At 52.4% G+C, this 19,754-nt stretch overlaps 1 protein-coding gene across 1 annotated transcript in view; it reads right to left on the minus strand.

The window, feature by feature from the left end:
- Positions 1–1,282: 1,282 nt before the first annotated feature.
- The window catches only part of LOC139279606 (carnitine O-palmitoyltransferase 1, liver isoform-like), a 36,937-nt gene continuing 18,465 nt past the window's right edge, over positions 1,283–19,754 (minus strand). The window contains exons 2-11 of the mRNA XM_070898723.1: positions 17,400–17,516; positions 10,920–11,080; positions 10,599–10,738; positions 10,332–10,503; positions 8,496–8,597; positions 7,385–7,522; positions 5,599–5,676; positions 4,339–4,539; positions 1,437–1,625; positions 1,283–1,354 (exon numbers count right to left, since the gene is read on the minus strand). Coding sequence (XP_070754824.1) covers positions 1,283–1,354; positions 1,437–1,625; positions 4,339–4,539; positions 5,599–5,676; positions 7,385–7,522; positions 8,496–8,597; positions 10,332–10,503; positions 10,599–10,738; positions 10,920–11,060 — 1,233 coding nt within the window. The 5' untranslated portion in view covers positions 11,061–11,080; positions 17,400–17,516. The remainder of the gene's footprint in view (positions 1,355–1,436; positions 1,626–4,338; positions 4,540–5,598; positions 5,677–7,384; positions 7,523–8,495; positions 8,598–10,331; positions 10,504–10,598; positions 10,739–10,919; positions 11,081–17,399; positions 17,517–19,754) is intronic.

A 19,754-nucleotide genomic window follows, 5' to 3' on the forward strand; every position in this document is an offset into this window, starting at 1 on the left:
AGTTGGGGGGGGAGGGAGAGAAGTTGGGGGGGGAGGGAGAGAAGTTGGGGGGGGAGGGAGAGAAGTTGGGGGGGGGAGGGAGAGAAGTTGGGGGGGGAGGGAGAGAAGTTGGGGGGGGAGGGAGAGAAGTTGGGGGGGGAGGGAGAGAAGTTGGGGGGGGAGGGAGAGAAGTTGGGGGGGGAGGGAGAGAAGTTGGGGGGGGAGGGAGAGAAGTTGGGGGGGGAGGGAGAGAAGTTGGGGGGGGAGGGAGAGAAGTTGGGGGGGGAGGGAGAGAAGTTGGGGGGGGAGGGAGAGAAGTTGGGGGGGAGGGAGAGAAGTTGGGGGGGGGAGGGAGAGAAGTTGGGGGGGGAGGGGAGAGAAGTTGGGGGGGGAGGGAGAGAAGTTGGGGGGGGGAGGGAGAGAAGTTGGGGGGGGGAGGGGGAGAGAAGTTGGGGGGGGGGGAGGGAGAGAAGTTGGGGGGGGGGGGAGGGGGAGGGAGAGAAGTTGGGGGGGGGGAGGGAGAGAAGTTGGGGGGGGGGGGAGGGAGAGAAGTTGGGGGGGGGGAGGGAGAGAAGTTGGGGGGGGGGAGGGAGGGAGGGAAGTTGGGGGGGGGGAGGGGGGGGGGGGGGAGGGAGGGAAGTTGGGGGGGGGGAGGGAGGGAAGTTGGGGGGGGGGGAGGGAGGGAAGTTGGGGGGGGGGGAGGGAGGGAAGTTGGGGGGGGGGGAGGGAGGGAAGTTGGGGGGGGGGAGGGAGGGAAGTTGGGGGGGGGGAGGGAGGGAAGTTGGGGGGGGGAGGGGAGGGAAGTTGGGGGGGGGGGAGGGAGGGAAGTTGGGGGGGGGGGGAGGGAGGGAAGTTGGGGGGGGAGGGAGGGAGGAGTTGGGGGGGGGAGGGAGGGAAGTTGGGGGGGGGGGAGGGAGGGAAGTTGGGGGGGGGGGAGGGAGGGAAGTTGGGGGGGGGGGGGAGGGAGGGAGGGAAGTTGGGGGGGGGGGGAGGGAGGGAGGGAAGTTGGGGGGGGGGGGGAGGGAGGGAGGGAGGGAAGTTGGGGGGGGGGGGGAGGGAGGGAAGTTGGGGGGGGGGGGGGGAGGGTGGGAAGTTGGGGGGGGGGGGGGGGAGGGAGGGAAGTTGGGGTGGGGGGGGGGGGATGAATTACATGGAGATAGCACACAAGCACAGTGTCCACAACATGGGAGTGGGGTGGGGAGAGAAAGAGATTGAGAGAAGAGGAGGGGAGGTTATATACATCCAGATACACAGACACACAGACAGTAAGACAACACCAGCAGCCCACAAACAAGACAGGCATTTACACAAATCCCTTCGCAGGAACAGGATTTGAGGTGGCGATGCACAGGGACACCATTTGGATGCACCAGTCCTCACGAGGTCCAGAATCTTATCAAATCAAAGAAAAAGCTTACCCCCATCCCCCTCCCCCCCACCTCCCCGGCCAGGCTCACCTTCAGCCGCTGAGACGAGCAGGGATACACCATGCGAGGTGGGGAAGGGGGTCTCCGAGGAGACAGATGCTCCACCCCCCCACTGCGGGTGCTTGGTGTTAGTGTCGACACCCCCGCCCCCTCCCCCACTCCGGCCCCCTTACCTGAATGCTGGCCGGGGATGCGGGTCGTGTTAAACAGCCACTCAAACTGCGCGGAGCAGAGAGGAACTGCAGATTCCATCAGGTAAATCTATGTCACACCAGCAGTGCCCCCCAATAACACGGGGACATTGGGGGGGGGGGGGGGGGAAAGAGAGGGAGGAGGGAAGGGGGAGATTCCAATTTCAGAAAGGGAGGGTGGGGAAAAGGAGGAAGAGGAAGAAACACAGAAAAAGGAGGCAGAAAAATCAGACAGGGTTAAAAAAAATTATGAAATCATGGAAAGTTAAACACTGTCATACGCAGTTGACATTCTGCATTTTACTCTGTATCTATCCCCGTGCTGTACCTGCCCTGGGAGTGTTGATGGGACAGTGTAGGGGGAGCTTTACTATTTATCTAACCCGTGGTGTATCTGCCCTGGGAGTGTTTGATGGCACAGTGCAGTGGGAGCTTTACTCTGTATCTAACCCCATGCTGTACCTGCCCTGGGGGCGTTTGAAAGGTAGTAATACTGGGGGGAGGAGTTACTGAGTGATAGTGAGAAGGAGCTGGATTAACAGTCATAACACAGGGCGTTGGGGGAGAAGGGTTCCTGACTGACAGTGTGAGGGAGCTCAATAAGGAGATAATGGGTTATGGGGAGCGGGCAGGGAAGTGGACCCGAGACCATGATCGGATCAGCCATGATCGTATTCAATGGCGGAGCAGGCTCAAGGGGCCGTATGGTCGACTCCTGTTCCTATTTCTTATGAGCTGGATTAACATCAGTAGAGATACAGTCAGTAACACAGGGCGCTGGAGGAGAGGGGTTACTGAGTGACAGTGTGAGGGAGCTGGATTAACATCAGTACAGATACAGTCAGTAACACAGGGCGCTGGGGGAGAGGGGCTACTGAGTGACAGTGTGAGGGAGCTGGATTAACATCAGTACAGATACAGTCAGTAAGACAGGGCGCTGGGGGAGAGGGGCTACTGAGTGACAGTGTGAGGGAGCTGGATTCACATCAGTAGAGATACAGTATAGTGTCACGCAGTTTTGTGTGTGCACGTATATGTGCCATGTCTGCACCCGAGCTCTTCCACCTCCGAACAAACTCACCTGACATCCTCAGCTGTCATTCTAGTGTTTTAATTAGCATTAAATGTAGAATATTCCACACAAACACTCAGGGATGGGGGCGGGGTTAAGAGAAGAGCGGGCAAGGAAAGGGAGAGGGGGGGGGGGGGAAGAGAGATGCGAAAGGGGGGGGGAGGGAAGAGAGATGCGAAAGGGGGGGGAGGGAAGAGAGATGCGAAGGGGGGGAGGGAAGAGAGATGCGAAAGGGGGGGAGGGAAGAGAGATGCGAAAGGGGGGGAGGGAAGAGAGATGCGAAAGGGGGGGAGGGAAGAGAGATGCGAAAGGGGGGGGAGGGAAGAGAGATGCGAAAGGGGGGGAGGGAAGAGAGATGCGAAAGGGGGGGAGGGAAGAGAGATGCGAAAGGGGGGGAGGGAAGAGAGATGCGAAAGGGGGGGAGGGAAGAGAGATGCGAAAGGGGGGGAGGGAAAGAGAGATGCGAAAGGGGGGGAGGGAAAGAGAGATGCGAAGGGGGGGGGGAAGAGAGATGCGAAAGGGGGGGGGAGAGAGATGCGAAAGGGGGGGAGAGAGATGCGAAAGGGGGGGAGAGAGATGCGAAAGGGGGGGGGGGAGAGAGATGCGAAAGGGGGGGGAGAGAGATGCGAAAGGGGGGGGAGAGAGATGCGAAAGGGGGGGGAAGAGAGATGCGAAAGGGGGGGGGAGAGAGATGCGAAAGGGGGGGGGAGAGAGATGCGAAAGGGGGGGAAGAGAGATGCGAAAGGGGGGGAAGAGAGATGCGAAAGGGGGGGAAGAGAGATGCGAAAGGGGGGGGAGAGAGATGGAAAGGGGGGGGGGAGAGAGAGATGGAAAGGGGGGGGGGGAAGAGAGAGATGGAAAGGGGGGGGAGAGAGAGATGGAAAGGGGGGGAGAGAGAGATGGAAAGGGGGGGAGAGAGAGATGGAAAGGGGGGGGAGAGAGAGATGGAATGGGGGGGAGAGAGAGATGGAATGGGGGGGGAGAGAGAGATGGAATGGGGGGGGAGAGAGAGATGGAAAGGGGGGGAGAGAGAGATGGAAAAGGGGGGAGAGAGAGATGGAAAGGGGGGGAGAGAGAGATGGAAAGGGGGGGAGGAGAGAGATGGAAAGGGGGGGAGGAGAGAGATGGAAAGGGGGGGAGGAGAGAGATGGAAAGGGGGGGAGGAGAGAGATGGAAAGGGGGGGAGGAGAGAGATGGAAAGGGGGGGAGGAGAGAGATGGAAAGGGGGGGAGGAGAGAGATGGAAGGGGGGGAGGAGAGAGATGGAAAGGGGGGGGAGAGAGAGAGATGGAAAGGGGGGGGAGAGAGAGATGGAAAGGGGGGGGAGAGAGAGATGGAAAGGGGGGGGGGAGAGAGATGGAAAGGGGGGGGGGGAGAGAGATGGAAAGGGGGGGGGAGAGAGATGGAAAGGGGGGGGGAGAGAGATGGAAAGGGGGGGGGAGAGAGAGATGGAAAGGGGGGGGGAGAGAGAGATGGAAAGGGGGGGGGGAGAGAGAGATGGAAAGGGGGGGGGGGGAGAGAGAGATGGAAGGGGGGGGGGAGAGAGAGATGGAAAGGGGGGGGGGAGAAGAGAGATGGAAAGGGGGGGGGAGAGAGGAGAGGGAGGGGGGGGGGGGGGGGGGGGGGGGAAGAGAGATGGAAAGGGGGGGGGAAAGAGAGATGGAAAGGGCGGGGGGGGGGGGAAAGAGAGAACCGAAAGGGTGGATTGAGGAAAGAGAGATTGAGAGACATAGATATAGAGAGAGAGGGTTGGAGTATACGTACAGGGCGGATTTCTCACGGTCCAGTTTGCGCCGGTAGAGCAACATGGCATGGATGGTGTTCCCAGCTCGAGCCGCCTGTTGCCGCGTTGGACTAATGTACAGATAATCCTGAAAAAACACCCAGTGTTACCCAGTAAATAGAGCCACAGTTACTGGGGCACGACTGGGCAGTGTGTGTGTCCCAGACACACTCCCCTCTGCAACCTCCCTTTCCACTCAAAAGTCAAACATGTTGTCGTCTCCCAAATTCGTGCCCACCTTTCCCACAAGTCTATGTTTGATTCTCTCCAATCAGGTTTCCGCCTCTGCCACAGCACATAAGAACAAATGACATCCTGTGACCGTGGGAAACTGTCCTTCCGTGTCCTTCCAGACCTCAAATGACCTCACCATCCTCCTCCAACTCCTCTGTCTTCAAGCTGGATGGAACTGCCCTCGCCTGGTTCCGTTCTGATCTATTCAGTTCTCCCTTGCAATGGCTTCTCTTCCTGCTCCCACAACGTAACCTCTGGTGTCCCCCAAGGATCTATCCTTGGCCCCCTCCTATTTCCCATCTACATGCTGCCCCTTGGCGACATCATCCAAAAACACAATGTCAGATTCCACATGTGCGCTGATGACCAAAACCTCTCTCCACCCCTCCACTGTCTCTGAACTGTCCGACTGCTTGTCCAACACCCAGTCTTGAATGAGCCGCAATTTCCTCCAGTTAAATATTGGGAAGACCGAAGCCATTGTCTTCGGACACCGCCACAAACTCCGATCCATAGCCACTGACTCCATCCCTCTCCCTGGCAACGGTCTCAGCTTGATTCAGACCTCTCAATCTTGTCCTATTTGACCCCGAGCCAAGCTTCCGGCCCCATATCCTCTCCATCACCAAGATCACCGATACTGTGATATCGTCACCAAGACCCCACATTCTAGATTTCCCTTCCGAAAGACCCCTTGTCTGCACTTCCCCATCCTCCATTAAACCCACATCTTTGACCATCCCTCCTAATTTGGTTCGGTGCAGCCAAGACACCCCCAACCCTGACGCACACCGCACCACGCCCCCGCCCCTGATACACACCTCCCCCAACCCCCACTCCCCTCAGAAGTGAGCACAATCCCAACCCGACCCGGAAGGCTGAACTGGAAGTGCAGCTGGGCTGCCCTACTCACCATTGCGTAATAATTGCTGTTCACCATGATGGGCCCACGTCCGCGCAGGTAGACGTACTCCTCCCACCAGTCACTGACCTGTGTGATGGACCACAATCCAATCAAACCAAGCCAATCCCAGACATCTCCACATATTAAGGTACACACTTGAAAATTCACCCCTGACCCCGGGGTGCAGTGCACTTCCACAGACACTAACCAGCCCCAGGTAACTCATCCCTGACCACGGGGTGCAGTGCAGTTCCACAGACACTGACCAGCCCCAGGTACCTCTCCTCCGACCCCCGAGTCTGAGGGTGCTGACTGATAAGGGTGGAGGCGGGCGGGGGGGAAAGAGAGGACAGTACTGCAGACACCCAAATGGCTATTCTTCAGATCTGGACAGAAAATACAATTGGGGCTATCCAATCACAGGAGGCAGCATTGCCAAGTTGGCCCTTGTCAACAGATGGCATCTTTACATGTACTTCCAGCAGGGCCTGAGGATCACAAGACTCCAGCCCTCGGACAATCACAATGTAGTTTAATTTTAAAGTTGAATATTCTGTTTAAGCCGTAATCAGTCGAATAAAACGAAAGATTCATTCTGCACAAGCTATAAAAACAGTGGCCAGGGGTAGGGAGGGTGGGGGGCGGTGGGAGGAAGAGAGAGAGGAAAAAGAGAGAGAGAGAGAGAGAGAGAGAGAGAGAGAGAGAGAGAGAGAGAGAGAGAGAGAGAGAGAGAAAGAAAGAAAGAAAGAAAGAAAGAAAGAAAGAAAGAAAGAAAGAGAGAGAGAGAGAGAGAGAGAGAAAGAAAGAAAGAAAGAAAGAAAGAAAGAAAGAAAGAAAGAAAGAAAGAAAGAAAGAAAAAAGAAAAAGAAAGAAAGAAAGAAAGAGAAAGAAAGAGAAAGAAAGAGAAAGAAAGAAAGAAAAGAGAGAGAGAGAGAAAAAGAAAGAAAGAAAGAAAGAAAGAAAGAAAGAAAGAAAGAAAGAAAGAAAGAAAGAGAGAGAGAGAAAAAGAAAGAAAGAAAGAAAGAAAGAAAGAAAGAAAGAAAGAAAGAGAGAGAGAGAGAGAGAGAGAGAAAGAAAGAAAGAAAGAAAGAAAGAGCGAGAGCGAGAGCGAGAGAAAGAAAGAGAGAGAGAAAGAAAGAAAGAGAGAAAGAGAGAAAGAGAGAAAGAGAAGAAAGAGAGAAAGAGAGAAAGAGAGAAAGAGAGAAAGAAAGAGAGAAAGAAAGAAAGAAAGAAAGAAAGAAAGAAAGAAAGAAAGAAAGAAAGAAAGAAAGAAAGAAAGAAAGAAAGAAAGAAAGAAAGAAAGAAAGAAAGAAAGAAAGAAAGAAAGAAAGAAAGAAAAAGAAAGAAAGAAAGAAAGAAAGAAAGGAGAGAAAGAGAGAAAAAGTAGCGAGGGCAAAAGAGAGAATGAGTGTGTGAGTGAGAATGGTGAAAGAGAAAGAGTAAGAGAGTTTCTTCAGCTCTTGGTAGGGACATTGATAGTTGAGCAGCACCCTTCACAGCTGCAATCTCTCAGTACAGTATGGCCTCAGACTCCTTCAGGGGGAGTACGGTCAGGCAGAAGGTGCTCTTCGTCCAGGCGGCAGAGCTGTGAATCCAGCCCTCCCATGCATGGAGCTCCAACTAGAGGCTGGCGGAGAATCTGCACAGCACCGAGATCCCCACGAACGGACAATCGCCGAGTGACTGCATCTCAAGCTCGGTCACCTGGCTGCTGAGTCTAGGTCAAATTGAAATCAACTAAGTCTGACCCTCACACCCACAGTCGTCTTCTTCGCAACACGATGAGTTTACTCACGTAATTTGTGGCCCACCAGGATTTGAGCTTTAGATACCACTGAAGCCTTGGTCCCTCCTTCAGCTCAAAGCCATGAGCCAGGGCCTGCATTCGCTTGAACTGCTCGTCATCCAGAAGTGGCCGCACGGACTCCAGGTACTAGAGGGAGTAAAAAAAAAGTGAATCGCATCGACCCCCATTCACACCACGATCTAATGCAGCGTGACTCAGATTCAAGCATCTGCCTGATGGATATTCCTTTTTTTTCGATAGCGGGACGCTGCAATCAGTTTTGGATTGCTCTAGCAAAGAGTTAGGATAGACGGAATGGCCTCCTACCGAACTGTAAACTTCTGTGATATCAAGCAACAATCAGGGGCATGAGCTGTGTGACACCTCAAGTGTCAACATCTATCTGGGCACCAGACCATAAAGCCAAATTAAATCCTGACAGCTAAGGAGCAGACAGAATACATAAGGTAGAATACACTCCCACTCGCAAACACAGGTAGGGGGTGCCTTGCAGCAAAGGTCAACACTAGGTGCAGCTAATTATTCACAGTACTGAGGAAAGGACAAAGAGAACGGTTGGGGGCTCAGTGAGCAATGACTCAAAACATCAGCTTCCTTGGATAGTGTAGAGGGAGCTCCCAGGGCAAGTGCAGCACGAGTTAGATATAGAGTAAAGTTCCCTCTACATGGTCCCATCAAACACTCCCAGGGAAGGTACAGCACGGGTTAGATACAGAGTAAAGCTCCCTCTACACTGTCCATCAAACACTCCCAGAGCAGGTACAACACGGGGTTAGAAACAGAGTAAAGCTTTTTATACATCTTCAAAAATTTAGTTTTGACCGTGTGCAGAGTGTGAGCTTCAGAGTCCAGTTACAGGAAGGCTGATCTTCGTGGAAACTTCCACAGTAGATGAGGGGTGAGTCATGATCACACTTGTCCAGTGACGTCAGTCTTTGAGGGGCTGAAACAAGCTCCTAGCACATACGATCGTTCAGAAGCCTTGGGATTTACCGAACCTCAGATCTGCAGCGTTGAAAACTATGTAAAAATACTGTGTTGCCTAGCAATCACTCCCTCCCTGTGCATCCCTGCAGAGCAGCCCCATGGTCCCACGTACCTTCCTCATCGTGTCCTTTACAGCCGGCACTGGTAATCTGGGGAGAGATGTCTGGAAACTGAACATCAGCGGTTTGCGGCCAGAGAAGATCTTCACCATCAACTGCGAGGGGGCAGGACAACAAATGTTCAGTAATGAGTGCAAGGAAACGCAACAGGAGCCCCGTACCAAACCCAACCCATCAACAGACCCGCATCCAAACCCAACCCAACAACAGACCCGCATCCAAACCCAACCCAACAGACCCAAACCCAACCCAACAACAGACCCGCATCCAAACCCAACCCAACAGACCCACCCCCAAACCCAACAGACCCGCATCCAAACCCAACCCAACAACAGACCCACCCCAAACCCAACAGACCCGCATCCAAACCCAACCCACCCGCATCCAAACCCAACCCAACAGACTCGCCCCAAACCCAACCCAACAGCAGACCCGCCCCAAACCCAACCCAACCCACCCGCCCCAAACCCAACAACAGACCCACATCCAAACCCAACCCAACAACAGACCCGCCCCAAACCCAACAACAGACCCGCACCCAAACCCAACCCAACAGACCCACACCCAACCCAACAGACCTGCACCCAAACCCAACAACAGACCTGCACCAAAACCCAACCCAACATACCCGCCCCAAACCCAACCCAACAAAAGACCCAAACCCAACCCAACAAAAGACCCGCACCCAAACCCAACAGACCCGCCCCAAACCCAACCCAACAATAGACCCAAACCCAACCCAACAGACCCGCCCCAAACCCAACCCAACAAAAGACCCGCCCCAAACCCAACAACAGACCCGCACCCAAACCCAACCCAACAGATCCGCATCCAAACACAACCCAACAGACCCAAACCCAACCCAACAAGACCCAAACCCAACCCAACAACAGACCCAAACCCAACCCAACAACAGACCCAAACCCAACCCAACAACAGACCCAAACCCAACCCAACAGACCCACACCCAAACCCAACCCAACAGACCCACACCCAAACCCAACCCAACAACAGACCCAAACCCAACCCAACAGACCCGCCCCAAACCCAACCCAACAACAGACCCAAACCCAACCCAACAACAGACCCAAACCCAACCCAACAACAGACCCAAACCCAACCCAACAACAGACCCAAACCCAACAACAGACCCAAACCCAACCCAACAACAGACCCAAACCCAACCCAACAGACCCGCACCCAAACCCAACCAAACAACAGACCCACCCCAAACCCAACCCAACAGACCCGCACCCAAACCCAACCCAACAACAGACCCGCACCCAAACCCAACCCAACAACAGACCCGCCCCAAAACCAACCCAACAACAGACCCGCCCCAAAACCAACCCAACAACAGACCCGCCCCAAAACCAACCCAACAACAGACCCGCCCCAAAACCAACCCAACAACAGACCCAAACCCAATAACAGACCCCGCACCAAACAAGCACCGCCATCCAACCCTGACCTCCACCGCTTAGAAAGATATACCTGCGGCCTTTGGGTTTCTCTGATCACCATTAAAAGCAAAATTCCTCAAAGCCCCTGGCCTCCTGCTCCAGGGCCTTCGTATGTGCACTTCACTTTTGGTTGGTTTCAGCACCCAGAATCCTCTCCAGCTTCCAACTAGCAATGCAGAAAGTGCTGTGATGCCACACTGTATGTATTGGCGCCTTAGATTCGCAGACACAGAGCAGGAGGCTGCCCCGGAGGAGAAATTATCAACCCATTTGAACAGATAAAACCAGATATTATGCAGACATGAAGAAACCGCCTCCCCTCTCCCCCAGCTTGATGACTCCGGCCTGAAGAAGGATCAGACTCACCATCCAGAGCTTGACGCTGGCGGGCGGTTTGCCGTGCTGAACAAACATCCAGCCGTGGTAGGACAAGAGCAACTTGAGCGTCTGGCGCATAGTGAAGACCAGGGAGACCCACAGCCCCGTGCCAAAGAGTAGCCCACTCAGGATACTCTCGCTTTGATTGGACAGGTAACCACTGCCAGAAAAAGAGAGAGATTGACGTCACAGCAAATAACACTCAGCACTTTATATCGGGAAAAACTAGCTGTCCCCAAGTATTTTACCACGTACTTGGTAGGCAGATGGCCCCTGATTTTCTCGATCATTCCCAAGGAGGGATCAACCCTTGCGTACATCGTTGCGATCACTGCTACCACCACAAAGAGCCAGCTGGAAGGGCTGGCAGGGTAAACCCCGGTCAGGATACCATTCTGGGGAGAGAAAGAAAATAACTCACCACTCAGCAAAGATTAACTACACTTCAAATAATCCCTCTCCCCACCGAACTTGTATTCCTATAGTGTTTCTTCACCGCAGCTCATTCAGTATCGCTTGGACCCCCTGACCAGCTTTAGACCAACTGTCCAAAGACACGAGCATGCTGGGACTCACCTTGTACCGTCGAAACCGTTTCTTCCACGAACGGAGGCCTGATAGGTAGACCTGCTTCAGGGCCTCATGGCTCAGGAGCAAGTCGATCCCATCTGGGGTGACCGTGAACTGAAATGCCACAGCCTGATGGGCTTCTGCCATCTCTGGTGGTCAAATCTGCACTGAAAGAGAAACACACAGTGAGATAACAGTCTTGATGAACAATGGCACTTCTCCTATCCACTGGGCGGGCAGGGAAAGGGGAGCAGGGGCGGGTGAGCGAGCGAGAGGTGCAGGGGCGGGGGGGGGGGGGTGAGAGTGCGGAGGCGGGGGGGGCAAGAGGAGAGGTCAGTGAACGGTGGGGGGGGGTTGGGGAAGGTGAGGGGGGGGGAAAAGAGAGGTGCAGGAATGGGGGGTGGGGAAGCAGGGCAAGGTGAGAGAGCAGGGGCGGGGCGGACAGGGGAAGTTAGCAAGAAGTATCAGTGAACGGGGGTCTCGGCCCTTTTCTGTTCTCCTGCTCCACTTACGCTCCAGAGCAGATTGAAGTATTAAAATGCACAGAGAACAGAACAGCAGAACACAAAGACCTGCCGTTTATAGAATCAGATACTCAGATGGGATTCATTACACTGTGGAAAGTAGGACAGCGAATGCCAAGAAAGTGACTGAATACCATCTCAAAGCACAATGAGCTGGGACAGCATGTCCCACTTCCGTCTCCAGATTTATTCAGCATTCCCGATGAGGAGTTGGTATCAAGGCAAGGGTAAATGTTCCACATTATGGGACTGGACAGTTACCCAAATCAATCACGTGCTTCAACGAGCAGCAGTCGACTCACACATGTATTTTGCCTAACTTCCATAACACACACCCCCCCCCCCCCTCCCCCGCCCACGTTGGCAGACAACGCCGGCACTTCCCTCTGCCCTCTTCTGTTTCTACACGCCTCCTCCTCCTCTCTTCACTCCTCCTCCTCCTCCTCTCTTCACTCCTCCTCCTCCTCCTCCCCCCCACACACCTCCAACTCTCTTCCCCACTCCCCGCCCCCCCACCTCCCCGTTCCTTCTAATCTTCAGGCTTTCAAAGGTTATAGTACAACCTCTAACCAATCAGCAATCCCCTCCCCAGATGTATCCATCCACCGTTATACTGTACTCAGCATATCAAACATGGGGCACCACAGGAGCTCCTCATTGTTCTTCAATGCACTCCCACTGATTTTACCCACTGTGGTCAATAACCTTCAACCAGGAAGATCAGCCGAGGTTAGAGCGCGGCTACTTCTCCGCTCCAAATCCAGCCGACAATACCATCAGAAGCAATTTGACTGAAAGGGGAGATTGTCCGGCCCTTGCCCCACCCTCACACGCAGAGAAATCCAGGAATATGACTCCCAACAGTGAGGGTCAGGGATACACTCCCACAGATACAGCATTCACCCAGCAGTCCAAGGACAAGGGATGGGCAATAAATGTGGACCTTGAACGAATTTAAAAAAAAATAACCTACTTATCGACGATCAGTTACAGTTCGCCAGAACCATTCAGCTACACACCTCATCACAAACTTGATCCAGACAAGGATGTCAGAGCTGAATACCAGTGGAAAGGCAAGAATAGCTACTCTCAACACCAAGGCAACATTCGACCACGTACGGCGCCAAGGAAGTCAAAAAGTGAAACCCTTTCGTGGTTGGAGTCACATCTGACACAAAGGAAGATAGTTGTGGTTGTTGAATGCCAGTGATCTGACATCAACTGCAGGCGTTTGTCAGGGCAGTGTCCTAGGTTCAACCATCTTCAGTTGCTTCATCGCAGATTTTCCCTCCACAATACAGGAGTGAGATTGTTCGAGAGTTTTCAGTTCCATTTCCAACTTCTCTGATAATGAAGCAGCCCATCCCAGCTGAAAACATCCATGCCTGAACTGACAAATGGCAGTTACTGTTGAGTTACAGAAATGGAAATGACCATCTAGAACAAGGAAAAGTCCAAACATCTCCCTTGACCTTCGCCAAGTCCCTCACATCGGGTCACAATTGACCAGATGCTGAATCAGACTGTGTCGACAGGATTAGGGCAGAGATCGTGTACTCTGTAACACACGGTTCACCTCCTGACCCCTCAAAGCCTCTCCCCATCTACAAAGCTCAAGTAAGAAGTGTGAGGGAATGCTCACCATTTCCCTAAAATGGTGCATCAAGAAGCTCAGCACCATCCAGGACTGCGCAGTTTGTTTGATCAGATCCACTGGACTCAATACCCACCTCCTCCACCATCGGCACACTGTGGCTGCAGCATGTACCATCTACAAGATACAATGCTGCAACCAACTATTGTTACTTTCTCCTGCTACCTCTACCACTGAGATGGACAACAGCAGCAATGCTGCGAGAACCCCATCACCTCAGAGTTCCTGTCCAAGGTACGTACCACCATCCTGCCGTGACATGCATCGGTCGGTATTCCTTCATCACCGGCTCAATATCATGGACTCCACCCACCCAATTAATTCCTTTCACAGCCCATGGACACTGTACCTTATCATGGACCCACACTAATATTTTACAGTATATTTGTACCAGTCATCGAGGTATGTGCATCATCAGAGAAGGTGGCAGAGGCAAGCTACAACTTATAAATGGGACAGCTGATCCGAAAGTAGACGGAAAGACACAAGGATAAGTGGGTGAACCCCTCGCTGTGCTACAGAATCTGTTAACCATCGAACCGCTGAATAAAGCATGAACTCTTCGCAACAAAATCCAACAGCCAGAAACCGGTAACCCAGATGGACGGGAAGCCTCTGCAAAGATCCCATCAGCACAGTCGGGCGAGCACCCTCCACCGTCACCAAGGTGCAGCTGATAAATGCTCTGCCATGGTGAATTTTCACAACGCTACCACAGGTTTTAGTACACGGACGGGCTGTGTTTGTTTTGTCTGGTGGCATGACAGACACTGCCGGCGTCACCTCGCAGGGCTGTGCGACTGAAAAGCTGCTCGATGGGAGACAAAGCTCCTTTTAAGAGAGAATGCCCAGCCAAACAGAACCGCCACCTGGGATTTTATTTTCTCATCGTGTTCCCTGAAGCCATAAATCACAGATAATCACAGTGTCAAGAAGTTCAAGTCTAATCTCTCTGCTCTGCACCCTTCCCAATGCAAATATGCTCCTTGGCGTTGGGAGAGTAAACTCCACACTGTCACCAACCCTGAACACGCTGCCGGTGTCCTTCCTGCTGTTTACTGACTCCAAAGTCCGCTGTATGTTGGGACATTTGGATGCAATCCGCTCGTGCACTCGCTCACCCTAAGTTATATCATTCTCCACCAACCAGGGACCAAAGCGTTTGCTGACAGCTACTATTAACACTGAAGAAGCTCAAGTCATATAACAAGCTCGGTCCAGGCAGCAGCCAATAGCTCACGTGGAACCATCACATATCATTACCTCGGCTTCCTGTTCCCAAGAGGGACAATCACATTCAGGCAAAGAGCAAATAAACAAACTTTCACGGTCATTCAATCCACGACAGAAAGGGAGCAGGAAGCCAAGGCAAATCAAGAAAGGTTTCTCAACACTTTCACTGCTGGCACTCTGATAAGGAAGCCATTTAGGCCCTGGAGCTAAAGCTGAACAAAGCAGCAAGGCTGATCCCGACTGCCAGAGGGAAGAGATGTGACAATGTTTCTTCTATTTTTTTTGGTTGCGGGGGCCCCTTAAAGGGGTTACACATCCCATTCACAGTTTCGCGCATGCGCTTAATTGAACATTGGAAGCGCCGGTCCCGGGCTGTGTGGAATGGGTAGAGAGCTACACAGCTGTGCAGCTTAGAGGGAACGTGGCAATCAACTAGACAATTGCAACCCCAAACAAACCGAGACAATTCAGAGAAGACCTCGGAGGGGTTCGTTACAGACAGGGGGACCTCGGAGGGGCCTCCCCGTCACAGACAGGGGGACCTTTCGAGAGGTCCGATACAGATGGGGGGGGGGGGGGCGCGGTGGTCAGGGGTGACCGTTGAGGGGCCTATCACAGATAGTGGGCGGGACTTTTGCGACCTATAGTAAAGACAGCGGGGATACAGCAAGGAAACCTGAAAGGAACCTTTCTGATACCTGAGGTGGCAGGGCAAGTGGGCAAGGTCAGGTTGTGAAGGGCAAGTTTAGAACCGATGTCAGGAAGCATCTGTTCACAGAGACTGGAAGAGGTTGCCAGGAGGAGAGCTAAGCCCAGAACGGTGGATTCAGAAAGGCCACTGGGAAGTCAGTAGGGTTGTTAATCTGAGAGGATGAGATCAATTGGACCAAGGTCCTTCCTCGTCATAATGGATCATTTAGCGAGCGAGGAAAAATGTCCCCTCCCACCTAGCTAAGGGAACACCCCAAACACTGGAAGACCGAAAGCAGTGCATGGATGTGACACTTGGTGAGAATCTTGGGATGACATGCCACAGTCCACCATTCCAACATAGTGTTAACTGTTTTGGTTTAAATTTCCTTTGTTCACAACAACCACAAAGACAGAATAGAGCTTTAAAAACAGGTACAGATCCAAACAACAGGTTCAACAACCTACCGTTCTGGGCCTGGTAAATATACAGCAACCAAGGACACATCTTTGGCAGATGGGAGCATAATGTTGGAAAGTGCGAGGTCATGCACTTTGGCAGAAAAAAATCAAAGAGCAAGTTATTATTTAAATGGAGAAAAATTGCAAAGTGCCGCAGTACAGCGGGACCTGGGGGTACTTGTGCATGGAACACAAAAGGATAGTATGCAGGTACAGCAAGTGATCAGGAAGGCCAATGGAATCTTGGCCTTTATTGCAAAGAGGATGGAGTATAAAAGCAGGTAAGTCTTGCTACAGTTCTACAGGGTATTGCTGAGGTCACACCTGGAATACTGTGTGCAGTTTTGGTTTCCATATTTACGAAATGATATACTTGCTTTGGAGGCAGTTCAGAGGAGGTTCAATAGGTTGATTCCAGAGATGAGGGGGTTGACTTATGAGGAAAGGTTGAGTAGGTTGGGCCTCTACTCATTGAAATTCAGAAGAATGAGAAGTGATCTGATTGAGATGTATAAGATTATGAGGAGGTTTGACAAGGTGGATGGAGAGAGGATATTTCCACTGATGGGGGAGACTCGAACTAGAGGGCACGATCTTAGAATAAGGGGCTGCCCATTTAAAACTAAGATGAGGAGAAATTTCTTCCCTCAGAGGGTTGTAAATTTGTGGAATTCGCTGCCTCAGAGAGCTATGGAAGCTGGGACATTGAATAAATTTAAGACAGAAATAGACAGCTTCTTGAACGATAAGGAGATAAGGGGTTTATGGGGAGCGGGCAGGGAAGTGGAGCTGAGTCCATGATCAGATCAGCCATGATCTTATTGAATGGCGGAGCAGGCTCAAGGGGCCGTACAGCCTACTCCTGCTCCTATTTCTTATGTTCTTATACACTTTGTAGCAGATCAAAGGGTTGCTCTTCATCCTTCCACGAGGGAGGAGGGTCATGAATGACCCAAATTGCACCACTATCACTAAACCCCCACCTCAGCACAGCCCACCTAGGGGAGCAGGCGGACACTCTAATCAGGTTCAAAACAGGTTTCGGTGTTTACACGGAGGCACAACACACCACGTTTAAATCTAGACTGTACCTGCCCTGGGAGTGTTGATGGGACAGTGTAGAGGGAGCTTTACTCTGTATCTAACCCATGCTGTACTTGCCCTGGGGCGTGTCGAGAACACTGTACCAATGTAGTTTCCTGCAAGTCGAGTGCAGGACTGTAAAGAAAACAATCTGACTCAAAGCCTCCTGGCTGAAGTTGTTGTGCTTGGGTCTGGCAATATGTTACCAAGTTCTGCAATAATGAAACCTGCACTCGCGTATCCCAGGCCAAGTATGTTAGTGCTGCAACGGCATCAACTGTAAGCAACAGCCCTGTTATCTCGCCACAAGCGAAACGTTGGAGTTATATCGGAGCCAGGTTTCATTATAGAATAATAGAATGATACAGCACAGGAGGACATACTGTCCATCGCCTGTGCCGGTTCAGAGCCATGCAATTGCTTGCCCTTCAAGTATTTATACAATTCCCGTTTGAAAGTTATTATTGAATTTGCTTCCAACGTGCTTTCAGGTAATGCATGCCAGATCATTACAACTCACTGCGGAAAACATTTCTCCTCATCTCGCTTCTGGTTCTTTTACTGTAAATGACATGTTAAAGGAGCCAGCGTGGGCTTTAGGAGTGGGCTCCAGTGCATTGTGCTCCTGTATATATACAGAAAGTGGCAGGTTGCAATACGGCAGGGGGCCGACTTGGCATCGCTGCTTTTTGTTCTGCGATACACTCGGCCCAGAACACAACAAACCCTCGCCCCTCCTCCCAACCAATGTCGTAATCACTTGCCGGAGAAAGTAGGTGAAAAGTCAGGGCAGCAGAGTGCAGCCTGTGGTGAGAGCGGAGGGAGGATATACATACTTACCAAAAGCTCGAGATTAAGGTTCTGCAGAAAGCCTCTCTTCGCATTCAAGGATAATTAGGGCACAGTAACGGCGTTGACAAACAACTCTCTCTCGCGGGAACCATCGGCTGTATCTTCCTGCAGTTCAAGAACACAAAAAATGCCTTTTATGTCCACAATTCACAGCTAAACAAAGCGGATGCATAAAGACCAGGTCTCCGTCACCGGGCTGAATACAGGACTCTCATCAGCTGAGGGCTCACCAACAGGATGCTCCTCAGCAGTTCCAACAGGAAGCTCGAAATACACTGCCTCTTATATACAGGAGACTTGCCAAGAGAAAGAGCACGTCATAGCAGAATTGGTTGGCTTCATCTCACCCCAGTACTAGCTCCCACTAAACCCTCACGCACTTCAACTGACAGTGAAATTAATACAGAAAGGCACATCACATCCAACAGTATCTGGGGTACAATGGGAAATAAGAGGGAGAGAGAGCACAGTGAGAGAGAGAGAGAGAGAGAGAGAGAGTGAGAGCGAGCACAGTGAAAGAGAGACAGAGAGAGAGAGCACCGAGAGAGAGAGAGAGAGAGAGCACAGTGAGAGAGAGAGAGAGAGAGAGAGAGCACAGAGAGAGAGAGAGACCGACAGGCAGCAAGAGAGAGAGAGAGAGAGAGACAAACAGGCAGAGAGAGAGAGAGAGATGAACAGGCAGAGAGAAAGACAAACAGGCAGAGAGAGAGACAAACAGGCAGAGAGAGAGACAAACAGGCAGAGAGAGAGAGAGACTGGCAGAGAGACCGATACAGAAAAGACCTTAATGTTTCAGAATCTGGATCCTTGATGAGACAGGGTTAAGATGCTGGATGCATGAAAGCTGTCAGTGGCAAACAGTACTGACCTCACTGGGGTTTAGCTGCAGGTATCCGATTCCTCTACCCACCTGCTCTGATTCAGTCCCAGAATGAACATAAACAGCCTCAGCCGGACCAGTTCAAACTCCACCTGACCTTCACAGATATGGGCGGATGTGCTGCATGATTCCAGCACGTTCACCCCACCCCTTTTTAGTTCTGCTGAAAGGATATTGTCTGATAAAGATAGAAAGTGGAACACGGGACAGAAAGCTCACGACAAAGGCCAGCTGACAATTAATACCAGCTTCTGTGTTTCAGCAGTTCTCTAGCCGGGAGAGGCACATTGAAAATGTTGCAGCTTGCAAAGAAAACTGAGAGTGCAGGGCAGGCAGAGGGCTGGCGGGGACAAGGGAGGCCTTCAGAAAGTAACTGGAGTTATTCGAACTGCATTGAGAAGACCCAGGGTAAAAGGGGAGTCTGCCAGCCTGCCATTGTAGGCAATTCAACAGTGGTTACAAACAAACCATGTGCCAACTTCGCCATCAGTGTGGGCAGAGAATGCTGCAGCCAGGGGGTGCGAGGGTGGGCCTGGCAGAGTCAGCGAGTCCCGTTTCCACACCCTTTATCGTTCCCACTGTCCCGTCCACGCTCGCCAGAGCCGGTGTTCGAGGTCTGTCAGCGATTATCCACCCACGAGAAATGACAGCTCGTAGGCTCTCAAAACTACACCTGCACCCACTCTCCCTCCCCGCAGACAACGAGGAACACAGGCAGGGTTAGGACAGTGCCTGTTCCCCTCACCCAAAGAGACCCTGCACCACCCTGGGTACCACCGCTTCCCCACCCACTTAGAGTATTCAGGTGGAGGACGCAAGGCCCCGGTAACCAGGAACCTTCCTGAGAATCACCTCGCAGAACAAAACAAGCTCGGAGACACAGGATAGATCAGCAAGGGACTGTAGCAACCAGTGGTCCAGGTTACTGGTAATCCCCAGTGCCGCAGTTTAACTGGGCTGCATCCATTAATTGGAAGCAGACAACGGGGGCTAAATTAGATAGCCCCCCCGAAAAAGAGCACTGGGATCGCGATGCGCAATTGACCCGTGCCCGTTCAATGTGATACAGGCTGCAGGCCAACTTTGTGCCCCCTGCTCATTTCCATGATCGTAGCATGCAGCCAGCACTAACCACGCTGTTGACTGGCTGTACCCATCAGCAGTGGTCCAAAACAGCGAGAGGTTAGCACCACTTAAAGCCAGCCCAAACCTCAAAAGGTGGCTGGATCAGGTGGTGGTAGTCATTCTACAACAGGTTCTGGCCTGGGAAACACTCAATAATGGCACAACATAGGAGAGAGCGGGCTCCAAGGTTTTGACGCTGCACTGGAGGCCTTGGTGGAGGAGGTGGAAAGGAGGAGGTGGAAAGGAGGAGAGATGGGCTGCATCCAGATGGTCAGGAGGCAATCCAAACTTTCAGAAGGCAGTAGGAGCAGATAGCCGTGGTGGACAATGTCAGGAGT

This window comes from Pristiophorus japonicus, chromosome 14, assembly GCF_044704955.1.
Source record: "Pristiophorus japonicus isolate sPriJap1 chromosome 14, sPriJap1.hap1, whole genome shotgun sequence".
NCBI lineage: Eukaryota > Metazoa > Chordata > Chondrichthyes > Pristiophoridae > Pristiophorus > Pristiophorus japonicus.